At 39.8% G+C, this 15461-nt stretch overlaps 4 protein-coding genes across 6 annotated transcripts; 1 reads left to right on the top strand and 3 right to left on the bottom strand.

The window, feature by feature from the left end:
• Positions 1-149: 149 nt before the first annotated feature.
• Positions 150-1624, top strand: LOC120013493 (reticulon-like protein B12). The gene is made up of 4 exons (XM_038865326.1): positions 150-361; positions 525-705; positions 901-1112; positions 1218-1624. The coding sequence occupies exons 1-4, from the start codon at positions 295-297 to the stop codon at positions 1385-1387; spliced, it is 630 nt and encodes a 209-aa protein (XP_038721254.1). The 5' UTR covers positions 150-294; the 3' UTR covers positions 1388-1624.
• Positions 1483-5589, bottom strand: LOC120013491 (pentatricopeptide repeat-containing protein At2g33680-like). 2 transcript variants are annotated; one of them, XM_038865324.1, is made up of 4 exons: positions 5026-5589; positions 2515-4877; positions 2329-2407; positions 1483-2038 (listed from the first exon to the last, which is right to left on the bottom strand). In XM_038865324.1, exon 2 carries the CDS (start codon positions 4833-4835, stop codon positions 2706-2708), a length of 2130 nt encoding a protein of 709 aa, XP_038721252.1. In that variant the 5' UTR covers positions 4836-4877; positions 5026-5589; the 3' UTR covers positions 1483-2038; positions 2329-2407; positions 2515-2705. The 2 variants fall into 2 exon arrangements, with proteins under 2 accessions (XP_038721252.1, XP_038721253.1); XM_038865325.1 differs by having other exon boundaries at positions 5073-5589.
• Positions 5590-5846: 257 nt separating this feature from the next.
• On the bottom strand, positions 5847-11792 carry LOC120013490 (neutral ceramidase 2). 2 transcript variants are annotated; one of them, XM_038865322.1, is made up of 10 exons: positions 11636-11792; positions 10579-10967; positions 10015-10223; positions 8896-9252; positions 8410-8674; positions 8028-8280; positions 7798-7923; positions 7199-7262; positions 6697-6866; positions 5847-6565 (listed from the first exon to the last, which is right to left on the bottom strand). In XM_038865322.1, the coding sequence occupies exons 2-10, from the start codon at positions 10914-10916 to the stop codon at positions 6017-6019; spliced, it is 2331 nt and encodes a 776-aa protein (XP_038721250.1). In that variant the 5' UTR covers positions 10917-10967; positions 11636-11792; the 3' UTR covers positions 5847-6016. The 2 variants fall into 2 exon arrangements, with proteins under 2 accessions (XP_038721250.1, XP_038721251.1); XM_038865323.1 differs by lacking the exon at positions 11636-11792 and adding an exon at positions 11108-11132.
• A 1586-nt stretch (positions 11793-13378) lies between these two features.
• LOC120013494 (60S ribosomal protein L35a-1) lies at positions 13379-15207 on the bottom strand. Its single transcript, XM_038865327.1, has 5 exons — positions 15082-15207; positions 14926-14961; positions 14602-14830; positions 14470-14512; positions 13379-13673 (listed from the first exon to the last, which is right to left on the bottom strand). Exons 1-4 carry the CDS (start codon positions 15111-15113, stop codon positions 14471-14473), a joined length of 339 nt encoding a protein of 112 aa, XP_038721255.1. The 5' UTR covers positions 15114-15207; the 3' UTR covers positions 13379-13673; position 14470.
• Positions 15208-15461: the final 254 nt, after the last annotated feature.

The raw sequence follows: 15461 nt of genomic DNA, 5'->3' as shown, positions 1-15461 counted from the left end.
TTAGTAAAAATGAGAAAAGAAAAAAAAGACAAGAGAGCCGAAAAGGTATGGGTGGGATGGCGCTTTTAGGCTGGAATCTGAGGCTTACCAAACCCCAACTTTCAACATAGTCATCCATCGTACAGAGAATAAACTAGTCACTTTATATAATAGAAAGAAGATGAAAGAAAAACCAACAAATTAGCTTCCTCCTTTTCTTTTACTAAGATCATCTCGGAAGTATATGTCTATTTGTGGATTCAGAGATCTGAATTGGGTTCTGGGTTCTATTGTCATTTTTTGCTGCTTTTGAAAATGGGTTCCACGGATCGGTTGTTTAATAGGCAGAGGACTGTTCATGAGATCCTTGGTGGAGGTCTGGGTAAGTCCAAATTGATCATCATTTCTCATTTCATTTTGTAATTCACAAATGATGTGGACTTCATTGATTGTTGAGGTCTTGCGATCCAACAGCACTGTATGTAGAGTTTTTGTGATGGAGAATTTTATGTTGATCAGTCTCTTTTTTTTTGCCCTGGAAACAGTGGCTGATGTGATTCTCTGGAGGCAGAAGAATGTAACTATGGGGATATTGTTAGGAACTCTAGCTGCTTGGCTGGTGTTTGAGAGATCTGGTTATACCCTGTTGTCGCTTGTCTCTAGCGTTCTCCTCCTCCTGGCATCCATCTTGTTTTTCTGGTCAAAATCTGCAGAGATTCTTAACCGGTAAGCGACAAATCTGTGGTGATTTTTCACACCCCAGTACATGATTAACTACATTTCAATCCAATATTTTCAGTATTGAATTAGTATTAGTTGTGCATCTGTTCCTGGATGATCTCATCTTAGTTCGAATTACTTTAATTTTCTCTTGAATTGAAGAATGTTACTCTTAACTGCAATGTGATTTTCATTGAACAGGCCTGCTCCACCTCTTCCAGAGTTGCATCTCTCAGAAGAAATGGTAAATGAAGCTGCGGCTTTCTTCCGCGTACATTTAAATGCTTTACTCTCAGTCTCTCAAGACATTGCACTTGGTAGAAACTCAAACTTGTACTTCAAAGTGGCAACATACCTGCTAGTGATTTCTGTCATTGGTAGCTTGACAGATTTCCTCACTCTGGGCTATATCAGTAAGTATCATTGCTTGGTTATAAACTGTGTTGATGAATGTATTTATATATCAAAGGAACATCTTTTCCCACTTTTAAACTACTATTTCTGTTCCTTTGTGGCAGGCCTTGTTATCATTCTTACAGTTCCATTGCTGTATGAGAGGTATGAAGATCGTATCGATGAGTTTGTCGTGATGGGATACCGGAAGTTGCAGCACTTGTATCTGAAATTTGATGCAGTGTGCATCAGCAATGCCCAGAAATGGAGACTGGAGAAGGAAAAACTTAGTTGATTTACTTCTCATTAAAATTCTTGTTGGAAATTTTCTTCCTGTGGGGAGTTTTAAGACTTGAGAGTGGATTCTTAATGAGCTCTGTGGTTGGTGGATTTTTTTTTGGGAGGGAAAGTAATTTTGTGGCTATTGTATCTTTATTTCCATTGCAGAGTTTTAAGGTTTTTTGATGAAAGAAATGAATGGCATAGGAGTTGGACCCGAAATATGAAGAGAGGACAGATTTTATGACATTTACACTACAAGACCATTTGCGTTGTCGGCTCTTCTTAACAGATTCTCTATATTTACAGCTTTCTTAACCAAATAATAATACCGTATGAAATTTTAAATGGAGTAACTCTACTTCTAGGGGTTTACTGTTTAAAACTGCAATTTCGGAGAAATTTTAGAGTAACTGATGTAAACCATATTTTACTCAAAACTCAACCAAAAACACTCTAAATTTAGAGTGCAGTATGAATTCACAGATGACTGATATCAAAAACTGTAAGTTGGCAGAAATGTTAAATGGGAAAATACAGTTTTGTTGCCTTGATGCATCTAGTCCAACTGCTTCACTTGATGATAGCTAGCTAATTCAGCGGCATTTATAATGCCATTCCATGCTATATTGGGTCCAAGTCCAGTCCGGAGAGCATCAACTCCTTCCTGTGAATCAGAAAAGGGGGAAATCTTAGAAATTTAATGTAGAAACTTGTTTTCTATTGCCCCCAGTATTCTCATTTAGATATAAGGCCTGTCGAATATGCATTTATTGGACCAGAATAGCGCCTTGGCACACCGGGCGGTACTCTTCCTTCAGTTTGAAGTCTAAGAGAATTGGTATGAGAGAAAACCATGGAACTTAGAAAGAGAGCAATCATTTATAGAAATTGACAATTTGTGTACAAGTTGATGCATATCAATACAGTTGCTGGAGAATCAGTTATTAAGCTCACCGGTTGTAAATGCAGCAAGAATCTTCTTGGACAAAGGAAAATCTCCAACGAAGTCTTTTCCCACATATATGGTCTTAATCTGTCAAGCATTTAGTTTATGTACACAAATCAGATACCATATTGCTAACTTAGGTAAAGGGAGAAAAAGAAGAAAGGGATTGAAAGTAAGGAAAGTTCAAAATCTACCAGCTCATATAGCCCAATTCTTAAACCCCCAGACAGGCATTGACGATGTAGCCCTGGTACAATGCGTTTCTAGAGTGCAGACAGACCTTCTTCCCTAACAATCGTAGCAACTGTGCCCAACATACCATGTACTTCGGTAATGCTGCTCCAACTGAATACTGTCACTAGTTCTAGCTTTGAGGCTCAGCCCTTCAAACTGAAATGGTAGCAGAAGGATAATCTAGAGTAGGCTTGTAGCCTTTATCCTTCATTTGTTTAAGTAACCTTCGTAGTTCTACACGTATTTCTCCAACCTGGGGATGCATTTCGTCTCCCACAACAAACACATGAACTTTACTCTTAATCTCAATCCAGCTACACCCAGGCTCTTTACTCACCCCTCTAAGTTTCATCGTCTTCCTGACCCTCTCAACATCGTCTGACCTGCCCAAGGAAGTGTAGATACTCGACAGCAATACATAAGCAGATGATTCTAGTGAGCCCAACTCCATCAGTTTCTCTCCAGCATATGCTCCCAATTCATAATTGCGGTAGTTTCGACAAGCACTCAATAAAATACGCCATAAACACATGTGATGATCTATGGTAGCAGATTCAATAAAGTTTTTAGCCTCACTGAGCCTTCCAGCACGGCTTAGGATGTCAACCATGCAAGCATAATGCTCTACGCTTGGAGCTATGGCGAATTTATCAAACATCATTCTAAAATAAGTCCAGCCTCTGTCCACCAATCCCATGTGACTACAAGCCGAGAGAATGTTTACAAATGTAACATAGTCTGGCCTTGTGCCCTCCACTATCATCTCCGCAAAAAGTTCCAAAGCTTCTTCCCCACGTCCATTCTGAGAAAGGCCAGATATCATAGCATTCCATGAGACTACATCCCTCGCAGGCATCCTCCTAAAGACAAGGTTCCCATCTTCCAGATTCCCACACTTCGCATACATGGTTGAAAGGGCACTTCCAATTGGAACTTCTAGACTAAATCCATATTTGAGAGTACGGGCATGAATTTGCTTTCCCTGTTCCAAAGCAGCAAGGCTTGCACATGCTTTTAGAATACTGGCCATAGTTATTTCATTGGGCAAAATCCCGTCCATCTGCATTCTGCAATACATGCTCAAGGCTTCTTCATTCTCCCCATTCTGCACATACCCCGCAATCATGGAAGTCCAAAGAACAATGTCAGGTTCTTGCAGAAGATTAAACCCTCTCCGAGCATCTACTGTACAGCCACATTTTGCATACATGTCAACCAATCCTGTCATTATAAATATTTGAGGCTCAAACCCCAACTTCAATGAATAGCTGTGTACTTGTTTTCCTTTCTTAAAAGCACCAATGTCGCTACAAGCATTAAGAACCCCAACGAGGGTGAACTCACTGGGCTTCATCCCAGAAAAATGCATCTTAGAAAACAATTTCAAAGCTTTCTCAGAATCCCCACTTTGAGCATAACCAGTGATCATGGCTGACCATGTAATCGTATTTTTCTCATTATATAATTCAAAGATTTGAAATGCATCACCCATGCTCTCACATTTTGCATACATAGTAACAAGAGCGTTTCCAAGAGATACAAACGACAATAACCCATTCTTAACTGCAAGACCATGTATTTGCCTACCACTATTAACGATTTCAGGAACAACCAAAGCACTAAGTAGGCTTGTAAACACAAATTCATTCTCCTCACCCTCACCTTTACTACGCATCAACTCAAAAAGCCCCAAAGCCTCCACTGCCAACCGTTGAATAGCATACCCAGATATCATAGTAGCCCAAGACACCGCATTCCTCTCAGGCATTTTATCAAACAATTTGCGAGCCTCCAAAACAAGACCCGCCTTGCAATAGAAGTTGAGAAGAGAACTCCCAACATAGACATCATAAAATGTTGCAGTCTTGATTGCAAGCGTATGAGCTTGCTGACCAACTGACGCGCTCGATAAATACCAAGAAGCGGCAGTGAAAACGCCAGCAAAAGTGTGTGCATTTGGTAAGGCATTCTCTGCCCTCATGTGCTGGAATAGCTTTATAACAAGGAGCGAGCCCGTGAGACCCTGTTGAGAGTAGCCATTGATTAAGGCGTTCCATGAGACCACGTCTTTGTTGGTTATTTCTTCAAACGCTAAGTTGGCTTGAGATAAGTGACCGCACTTCGCATAGAAATTGACGAGGCTATTGGAGATGTATATGCAAGAAAAGGAACCAGTTTTGATTATCTTCGCGTGTACAGTTCTGCCCTTCTGGATGTTCTTCTGTTTGGTATGTTGAACAAGTTCGTTGAAGAAGGCGCGGTTTCTAGGAGACAGAATCATGAACTCTGTCCAGTTACAGTTTCAAACAATGGAACACATTCGCTGAAACGAAACGGTGAAACGTTTCAAACAATAAAAAGCCTCATTTAAACAGTGGTCATCTTCCTATATTTTCTCGAAAACCAAACAGTGGTATGCATAAATGCACACAAAGAATTAACAACTGATATAGCACGCGAAAAAAACTAACCGAAAATTTAGCTGAAATCAAACAAGAGTCGGAAGTGTTCAATTTACCAGGAAGTGAGTTCAGAATATGAGATTTCTTGCAGGAATGGGAGAAAGAGGGGATCAAAGAAGGAGAACGTTATAAGGAAAACGAGGAGAAGAGAGGAGATTATTATACTGAGCCAGCTTTTTGCGGTTTGGCCGTTAAACACAAGAGTCTCTCTGCTTGACTGCTTGTTTGCTTGTCTACCGTCGATAGATATTTGGCAGTTGGCACGTGGGCTACTGGGCCCGATGGCCTCGATGAGCCTTACTCTTGGGCTCAACTTCGTGTCTTCTGCTTCGAATTTGGGCCTTGTTGGGCCGTTTTATTTTCTTTATTTTTTTGGATTTATATACATTCTTTAGACTAGAGATTATAAAAATGCCTAATTAAAACCGGAGCGACGTCGTTCTGTCCTTTTTTTTATCGTATTTTTCTTTGGGACGACGCCGTTTTGTAAACTTGGTTGATTTTCTTCCCACGAAAGAAGGAAGTTTGACAATAAAGGCGATTCAGAAGAACTGAGGAAGAACATTTACCATCAAACTCCGAACATTTCTGTTGTAATGATCTAATCACAGAGCAGTAAGTAGGGAAAAGCTAAGGAACTACAACTGGAAACGCCAAGAAATGGTACATTTGTGTCTTTATATGCATGCACTTCAACTCTTCTAAATAGTAAACACAGGATTGCAAGGGAAAATAATTTCCAAGACAGCATCCCACAGAATACAATCAAGAACCACATGGAAATGACAATGAAATACAATTTCAGACGAGAATATGTCGGATAATGAAGATTTCAAAACACACGTGCATAATCTATTTCAACTGCTGTGTAAATTTTCTTTTCACTTATCAGTTCATGATCTCTTTTTTATTGCCGGATATAAGCTGTAAAGACATATGTGCTAGAGAAAACAACAGTTTCTTCACGTTACTAATAAATATAACAAGAAGAAAATACCTCCTATACCACAACAAAGGCGCTGGATGAACCTGTGAAATGCTGAACTGATCCAAAAAGGGACTTTGAAGCGCCAAAATGCCCTATCCTATAAACACCCGGAACTGCCGATTCTGGAATTCTCCATTCAATAGTCGCATAGCTTTGAGGACTGAGTTTTGCTGGTCTAGACCACTTAAAACGTAGGCAGAAGTCATCATCGTCATAGGCAGGAGCCCATGTCTTCTGGTCCTCAAGAAGCTCAACAAGTGCAAATGTACCCTCCGTCATAAGGTCATTCCTGGGACAAGCAGACCAGAAGGTGACTGAAACCAATCCGCCCCTCTTAACCGTCGAATTCAAAGGAACATCAGTTTTAACGTCCCCAAATTTCACACCAGGAGGGGTCATATCCAGAACAACAGGTGTTAATAAACTGATTTGCTTGTCTAAGAGATCTGGAGGCTGTGGGCCTGGTTCAAGAATTTGGCCACTGACAAGAGCTGAAGCTAATTTCTTGAACTCCTGAATGTAGGCACTGAGTGTGTGTGGACCATAAAGAGTGGAGGCTCCCTGGCAGCAAAGTAATCATAAGATCATCATTTTCAAGAAACATATAATTTCAAACTCGTGTTCCACAAAGCTAAACATCATCGAATAATATGTCAACTCATAGGTAACGACCACACTAGTAACATACAAACCTCGTATCTTTGCACCTGGTACTCCTCAATGGTAGTAACATACTGGGAATAAGTATTTGTCAGGCCTGCAATAACAATATGGACATTATTGTCGAATTCCTTACTACCTCCAGAAGTGAGCACCGCCTTGACAACATCCCGAAGGCGCCTGCCAGCCATAGTTGTAAATTCTGCATAGAAAAGTTAGCATTAGAAATGCCAACATGCAGAAGAACACAAAAATCTCAAGTGGCTAAGAAACATGAAAACTGCTAAACTACATAGAAAACTATTGTACATTCTTGCAATGAAGAAGTATTTCTCGTAATGCAGTGAATTGATTGGGACAGAGCCAAGTTCAAAGAGACTACCACCCTACCGCACCAAGTAGGTATTGCTTCCTATTCTCTTTTCACCAATAGATAACATCAAATATTTAAATAGTATACAGGGTAATTAAGAACAAATGTGCAACTTTAAAAAAAATAATATCGTCATAATGAACTGAATCAGATGCCTCTACCTGCAGGTACGCTGAGAATGACTAATTGCCCTATCCGCAAAATCTGAACTGGAAGTATGGAGGGCTGCATAAACAAGTGAAGATGAAAAGATAGAATAACCAACAACTCATATTTTACTTCCAATGTGGCAGGCCAAGTCATCTGCCAGGGAAAGCCAAGAGTGTATAAAAATGAACAAACATCTAGAACCAGCAACCTAAATTTTGATGTCTTGAGAAAGAAATATACTTGACATGCCTCATACGTATATATTCTATTGCAACATGAATTTATTGATCACTCATTAACCCACAAATTAACAACAGGATATTACTCACCATTAGATACTTGCATGAATTTCAAGAAGTATATGTTTAAGGAGGAAAAACGTAAAAGGGCATGGCCAGAAGCAAATAAACCTATTCAATCCAAATTTGATGGTGTGATTCTAACAGTCCTGTTGATCTCAGTCATACAAGTGCATAGTCATTGATAATGATGTGCTATAAAGAAATTGATTACTATAACCAAACACCACTCGCAAGGAACATCCAACAACCTTTATGCTCATTGAAATATACTTTATTATGAAATTCTTTCAGTCAAATAGGACACTCACCGCCCAGTCATATGGTTCCTTCATTTCACCAGTATCAAGCAGAATTGGCTTTGGACGCTGACAATTGATTTGTTCTTGGTTAGGTGTTTTGAGCAAGTTCCTCACCAACTTCCAGAAGGCATTGCCCTAAATAAGTGCCCAAAGAAAGAATTACTTCGCAGTTTAAGCATTTCTCGTCAAGGAAATTACGAAACAATGGGTCAAACGTGCACTAGACACTTCTGACTCACATTATCATCTCCTTGCTTAAAATCAAAAGCTCCAGGCCCATCAGTGGTTCCAGCAGCGAAAGCAAAGCCCATTGCAGCGGGGCATGTTTTCACCACCTCAGAGTCCTGTGAAACCTCAAGGCTTGAGAAATCCACATAAGCATGTTTGTGTCCAATCTTTCCTTTGAGCTGTTCCGTTGCTTTGTTGAAAAGTTCAACAGCCTTTCTGAATTGCCTCTCTCCAATGACCCTTGTACTCTCAAATTCATCCAAGCTGCAAATTTAACATAGGATAGAATCAAGATAGTCTAGGATACATGACCCTGAAGTAAAGCTATCACAAAGTCTGTTTTTGTGTATTTGCAAGAGAGAGAGAGAACCAAAGCAGCACAGTAGTACAAACCCTGGGCCACGGCCATAGCATAGTTCATTTTTCCCATTGCAGGTACTATGATTGAAATCACAAGCTAGTCCACTGTCTACGCAGAATGCACCAAGAACATTAGGGCTCACATCACCACAATTTGTTTGACAGAATGCAGATACAAATTGAGGTCTGTCAGCCTGCCTGAAAGAATTCCGGACCTTTTTTGCCACACTAGAAAACTCCGTGGCAGGTCGTCCCTGAGAAGACTTGAAGGAGGCAGCAACCTCCATTAAGTCATTACCTGTTCAAGTAGATGTTATCATCACACAAAAGAAACTTTAATTCCCTGATAATCAACCTTAGTTTCCTTATATTTTGTTTAGCCATTTTTCTGGTAAGCAAAGGGAATTTTCCTGGCAGATTTCCAAGTGGTAACGTGGAACATAATCTCAATGGAACGAGATTCAGTTTGGCTTTGCCAACATTCAGTAATCGGGGTTTAATAGGGCAGTCAAGACTTACAGCTTTGGTGTATGTCTGGTATTATGCTTGAGACTCTTCGAGGGATTCCGTCAGTTCCAAGTCTATTAGCATCCAAGCCATCAAAATTTTTCAAAAGACCTTTTTGTTCATACCAATCTTCCATAAACCGTGCTGCAGCTCCTTTATTGTCACCACTTATCAATGAGTTTGTACGACTCATAGAAGTTCCATGAGTTGCAAACCAGTTAAAGCTACCTACAGGACCCCATTCTTCATCTACAAACTTTATGAGAGTCATTTCTTTATCAACATTATACTTATATTTACTCCTCTCTGCAGCAGGATTGTTGTTATATGCACTAGGACTGCGGTTTGCACCAGCATCCAATAGCTCTCCTGTGCAATCATGATGAAAATACAATAGTAACAGCGCCAAAAGGAAAGAAAAAATGAAGTTGTTCGCATACATAGAGGATGATTATAGAAACCCATTTAAAATAAAAGGAAAGATATTTATCAAATTAAGTGCATAAGTCCCATCTTAGTTGCTAGACCAATGTTGACTTGTGACCCCAAAGTCCGCCTTACTTCGCAAGAAGATAAAAACAGGAAGATACTAGGAACATTTTCACAGCCCTTATATATATCCTTTGAACATGAGCACCATAGGTTCTCAGGAAATAACAGTACCCGAAGACTAGCATGGAACTTCATTACTTTTTCAAACTCATACCAGTCAGAGATAAAAGTCTTGAGACTCCTTATCACTGTTATTAGTTGAGAATCAACAGAAATCCTAATCTCTTTCAATACAAATGATTACTTGACCACTAAACTCGGAAAATTAGAAGGAAATAAATGCATTTACATGACCTGTGCACATAAATTCCTCAACATCATCGACACTTATGTTCCTCAAACGAGAAGAAAAAAAAAAGACTTCATTTTCGATTAGCATTAAAGAGTAAGCCTGAGCTATATGGACAGTTTTCTCTGTCTTTGATTTTATTCAACTTAGCCAAACATATATCATCGACAATTAGAAAGAAAACTCAAGAATTTTTCATACAGTTGGTAGGAAGAAAAGGGGTCAAATATATAAAAAAAAGTCAAGAAATCATGCAAGAGAAGTGAGAGTACAGGTGTCGTATTCCCAACCTTTATTTACAAAAATAGACCCCGGTCGAAGGTTTTCATGAGCTTGTACAATGCTTTTCTCAATGCCATCAACAATCACATCAAATGACTGGTGGACGAATCCAAGTGATGTTACGATGTATACAACATACTGAAGGTAGCCTCCAGGCCCAGCATGAGTATGGATACCACTGATGGCAACATTTTGCTCTGTATAAAGGCCCCCATACCTAGACAAAGATGCATGAATTTACTCAGAAAGTACGAAAAGTCGAAGCAACCGGAAGAAAATCCAAACAGCATAAGCAACCTTAAAAAGGGGTGTTCTGAGAATGATTTATATCCAGCAGATTTGTGAAAAACAAAAAAAGTTTTTTCCTCTTTCTCAAACTACATCCAAGAATTACCCACTACAAAAGCAGCATTCAAGTAATCCAAGAGAAAAGAAATAACCTAGAGGAAACGAGAGCCGATGTTTCAGTAAATACAAGCTACAGCACTCATAAAGTCAAACCTCGCAACCTTAAAATTCATTAGAATCAAAACATGCTTGGAAGTACAAGATAATGAGAGTTAGTTACTTACCTTGCTTTCAGCCTCTCCAGTACTTTAATTGTGACAATTTGTGAGGCCATGCAGGCATCAAGATTTACGAATACTACACGATTTCCCCTAGGTTCGGCCACAATAAATGTACGAGCACGCAACCTAAAGTGGACTCCAGAAGCAGTCTGTTCCATATTTGCATATCCCATCATATTAACATCAGCAGCAGGCCCTGTTATGTCATAACTTCCCAGACCAATCAAGTAATTGGAAGCTGATAGAGCTCCTCCAAAATTCTGCAGTAAGAGTAACAGGAAGACCGAAAACCAAATAGTTGGAGACAGCCATGGTATCCGGCCATAGAGAGGAGAAAACATGTTCAAAGCCTTTCCCTGAAGTTTCTCTAAAATTGTCTATCGATTGGCATCCTTCATGAAAGAAGAAGATAAACCATATGAGAAATTGTTTTTGATTCATCTGATAATATTATTTTTCTAACATGTGTGTGTCTATTCAAGCATACAGTCAAAATATAAATTTGGAAAGCAAGCAAAGATGAGAAATCTACCCATAGTTCAATAACATTAACTGCACCATTTCTTCCAAATTCTATCCAATGGCACATACAGAATAAACAAGACCACCCCAACAAAAGGAGTCATGATATTGAAAGGAAATGACGATTGAAGAGAGAATCCACAACGCAAGATCCAAGCAAATAAGGCAACCATCACAATTGAGCACATACTGCATAAAACAGAACAAAAGAGCTCGTTGCTAGTAAGGCAATGCAAGCTCCTGGCAGGAGAAAGCTAATTATAACCCAACTTCTAAAATTACATAGAAAAACAAACAAGGCTTCTCGATTTTTCATATGAGAACTCTCATCCAGTATAAAACATCTCCTTAGACTAATTAACTTGTTAGTTTTAGGACTTGAATAGATCAAAATCCTCGCACACCATTACTCTTTTGGCGTGAAAGAAGTGCACACACAATCAGCAGTAGACTCGGCCACACTTCCAGGTACGAAGAAAAACAGAGAGAAAAATTAATACAACACCGTAAGAAACAAGGTCGGAGAAAGTCAGGTTACCGGCGTCGGAGGATAACTTCGACTTCGGTCGAGTGATTGCTTCAGCAGAAAAACAATATTATACAGAGTACAGACAGAGAGAGAGAGTGAGATGCATGGTGTGTGAGAGTGAGCGAGGGGTCCACAAGGAGTTACTTTATTCGTCAGTGGGGGGTCCAAAGGTTTTTTTCCAATTGAAAGTGAAAGCGCCATGAACGTCATCTTTTTTGCCTTTTTGGCATGAGTGAGAGAGTTCACACTTCAGAACCTTTGCGTTTCCTAAAATGCCCCGTTTCCAGGACGCGCCATTTGTGTGAATTTGATAGGGAAAAAGGAGCCATTATGCGCACTACATTGAAGTCTGGTTGCCACCAATAGCAGTGTTTCTGCAACACTGTACTGAACAGCGCGAAAATGCCAACGTGTTTCGTGCACTACGCCACTACCCATGATTGCAAAACTGAACAAGCGCGAAAATGCTATAGGCCAGTTATGTCCTGTCGTCTGCCCAGACCGCGTTGGCTTGTTGGACTCTTCTAAGTCGTGGGCCCATTGGGCTCTTCTACGCCGTGGGCTTGTGAAGTATTCTAGGAAGGGAAATGAGCATGTAATGTCATATGGCCACAGGCCAAGGGCCTGTAGGCTCCTCTAGGCCACGGGCCTGTCGTGTTCCCATTTGGAGCTAATGCAAAATTTGGCCCATTTACAGCATGCTATTGCTACTTACCTTCTATTAGACTAGAACGACTCGAGTGGAGATGGGCAAATAGCAATGGCGGGGTGAAGATGATTTACTTGCCGACTCGTGTAAAAGCACTTGCACGATGATAGGCACTTAAATATCAGGCACCTGGGTTGTTAATACCAGTCGCCCTTCTGGATCTGGTGTTCTCTCTGTAACTATCATCCCATCGGATATTTGCAACCCCTGCTGGCTCTCTCACTCTTACGAGGATTTGAATCTTTAGATGTCCCAATTTATAAGCGAAACTGACCCCTTCTAGATCCACCTTTCACCTATTTATCAACTCTGATTGATAGATCAAAAGCATTTTAAGCCCACATTAGGCTAACTAGAAAAAGCTTCCCCTGAAATTAGCTCTCAACACCAGGTTCTAAATAAGCCCAAATAATGATTTCAAAACATCCATTCACCCTAACCACAACTGGAAGTTCATAAATGTTTGATACTCCCAGAATTCCAAAGATCCAGATAGTCGATACCTCTGTGTACCTACGAGCAAGCCACTTACATGTGTCGTACACATAAAAAAACCCTACCTCAATTGAAACTCAAAAGCACCAACTAAATCAACACAACACAAGGCCCCGCGAATCCGTGATAACCATAGGACACCCACCTCCCTGATTCCAATGCAATCCAGCTTCTTGAAGCCCTGGGATTCTAAAGGCAGCTAAAAATTTAGCAAAACTGCATCACAGGCAAAACCGTTCACCTCTATCATCAGACCAGATGACAAAGATACTCCCTCGATCAGCTTTGCCAATAGGATAATAAAACCAACCATGAAACCCTATGACCACTGTTGCGATCTCACAAATCACAATCATCAAATCCTTGTATTTTACGAAGTACCATAAACAATTAAATACGAGATTTTTGAAGAACTGGGCATATCCATGCTCATGGTTGTTTTTTACCTGTCATCAGCTACTGGCACGGAGAAAAATGCAAGCCAATTAACAAAAAAAGATTTGTATAAAAATTAAAAAAAAATATTGAGACGGCTGACATCAATCATTCAACAGGCAGGTGGTGTTTCCACTGTGCCTGACACAATATATACTCCAAGGTGTATCAAAATTGATAGTAAAAGAAAACACATCTTCAAACAACAAAGTTCTTAAGTCATAACAAATTGTAGCCATTCAGTCATTACTTCTACAATCCATTATAACTAAATGGGCAAAGGAAAAACTGTGGGCTAGTACAAATAATAAGTTCAAAATATTAAAACTTAGCTGTTAATATACAGCAATAGCAAACTCAAAGATCCATAGTAAATCCCAAGTCTTGCATCTCTAAAAACCACACAACCTGCAAGGCAAACAAACCAAACAAATGTCAAGGAACAGCGAAGCACAGATAGAGTGTTCAACTCTGTACTCTCTCAATTAAAATCAGAACGTAAAGGGCCTTATGAAGAACACTACAACTGGCCAAACTCGAACAAGTTAATTGTGACAAATTTAAGAAGCAGCTGTCCTAACAGCCAAACTGAATATAGATAAGGAATTTCCACCCAAATCCACTACTTCCCTTGCATCCCCACTTAACTTATTTAAGAAAACCAGAGTACATATTGTTATTATTTTTAAAAAAGACGCAATTCATCTTTATTTCAAACTGTTGAGATAAACAAAATCAAAACACCTTTATACTCAAGGTAGTGATAAAGCATGCGCAAAGTTTATGACTAGTTGTATTAGGCAATGAAAGACGCAACAACACCAGACAACTTCGCAAGAAATAAGCCCTGCTGTCTTCATCATGGTGAAATTAAAATGTCTGCTCACATGCATCATCAACTTACAATTGGAACGATAATTCACTAATAATTATAAGCAGGCAAAAGTACTACACATGATTCATGGTTGGAATATATAACCTGTCAAAGAAGCAAAAACTATGTGTCTTATCAAGGTACAGGGTTCTGATCAGATAGGGACTGGGATCAAATTAATTTGAACAACTGCAGTTTAAAAAAATGCATCCCTATTGCAGCCTATATAAAGGGTAGGGTTGGAACTTTCAAACACAGTAACAAAAAATATGCATGAAAAAAAGGCTCGAAAAAAGAAGAAGACCACAGCTAGATAATCGGTTATATTACCTTATATGTTGCTGGGATACATGAAAACCCTAACCCTAGTTCCCTGTTTAGCAAAAAAAAAAGAGAGAGGAAATTAACGGCTACTGCAGGAATCAATAAAGAACAAGGAGGAGAAAGAGAAACTTTCATTACCATGGATTTTGGTGGAAGATTAGACTTGAACTTTGCACGAACAACGCCACTGTTACCGTGAGGTCGAGATACTTTGCCCCAAATACAGCGATAATGGGTGCCATTCTTCTTCACCTTGGCCTTGTATATGTAGGCCATTCGCTTCCCAGCGTACCACGCAACCTCCTCCTTGGTGTTCACACCCTCGATCTGTACCAGCGACGTGCTTGGGTACTGGTTCGATTTCGACCTAAAATCCAAGCGAAAACAAATCACGACCTAAATCCCAGCTTCAACAATTTAAACTTCAAATATTTCGTCATTGAGAGTCATATTCGTAGTTACCTTTTGTACCCGAGGATGGTTCCTCGAACATAAAGTCTGTGAATCATGAAGAGTTCAAGTGAGAATAGCTTCAATTAAAGATCAAAGAGCTGCGGAAAAGAAAATTGCGAATGCCAATCAAAAGAAGCCACAAAGTAAAAGGAGAGAAAATACGACCTCACGCGCTCTCCTTGACGACCTTTCACCATTTTAGAGTTTGGTTTGAAGCTCCTGCCTCTGGTCTGCGGAATACCAAAACCCTAATTTGCAGAGGGAAAGCGTGACGCCAACAGGGGGTATATATAGTTCGAGGGTTATGATAGCCTGTGCGTGGTCCTTACGCGATTAATGATGATCACCGATTGTTAACCGTTTGATCCACGTTGCTATTTGTAGGAACCGATGCGTGGGCTTTCTGGTAATTTAAGTGGCCTGTGATTTTGTGAGTGAATCTGTTGAACGTAGGACGTAGCCCATGGATGTCAAGCACCGTAGATTTCAGCCCAAAAGCCCAGAAAAGTAGAGTTAACATACACTCCCTAAACTATCGACAATAA

The sequence above is a fragment of the Tripterygium wilfordii genome, chromosome 13 (assembly GCF_013401445.1).
Source record: "Tripterygium wilfordii isolate XIE 37 chromosome 13, ASM1340144v1, whole genome shotgun sequence".
NCBI classification, from domain to species: Eukaryota; Viridiplantae; Streptophyta; class Magnoliopsida; order Celastrales; family Celastraceae; genus Tripterygium; species Tripterygium wilfordii.
This window is presented reverse-complemented; position numbering and strand designations above follow the sequence as displayed.

Bases quoted from the DNA above. Each gene is read 5' to 3' on its own strand.
- LOC120013493 (XM_038865326.1), top strand. From the start codon at position 295: ATGGGTTCCACGGATCGGTTGTTTAATAGGCAGAGGACTGTTCATGAG. The intron at 362-524 runs GTAAGTCCAAAT...CCCTGGAAACAG, and splicing joins GATCCTTGGTGGAGGTCTGG to TGGCTGATGTGATTCTCTGG. The intron at 1,113-1,217 runs GTAAGTATCATT...CCTTTGTGGCAG, and splicing joins CCTCACTCTGGGCTATATCA to GCCTTGTTATCATTCTTACA.
- LOC120013491 (XM_038865324.1), bottom strand. From the start codon at position 4,835: ATGATTCTGTCTCCTAGAAACCGCGCCTTCTTCAACGAACTTGTTCAA.
- LOC120013490 (XM_038865322.1), bottom strand. From the start codon at position 10,916: ATGTTTTCTCCTCTCTATGGCCGGATACCATGGCTGTCTCCAACTATT. The intron at 10,224-10,578 runs GTAAGTAACTAA...ATCTTTGTCTAG, and splicing joins CTGGAGAGGCTGAAAGCAAG to GTATGGGGGCCTTTATACAG. The intron at 7,263-7,797 runs GTGAGTGTCCTA...TTGTTTATGCAG, and splicing joins AGGAACCATATGACTGGGCG to CCCTCCATACTTCCAGTTCA.
- LOC120013494 (XM_038865327.1), bottom strand. From the start codon at position 15,113: ATGGTGAAAGGTCGTCAAGGAGAGCGCGTGAG. The intron at 14,962-15,081 runs GTCGTATTTTCT...CATGATTCACAG, and splicing joins CGTCAAGGAGAGCGCGTGAG to ACTTTATGTTCGAGGAACCA. The intron at 14,831-14,925 runs GTAACTACGAAT...CTTGGATTTTAG, and splicing joins ACCATCCTCGGGTACAAAAG to GTCGAAATCGAACCAGTACC.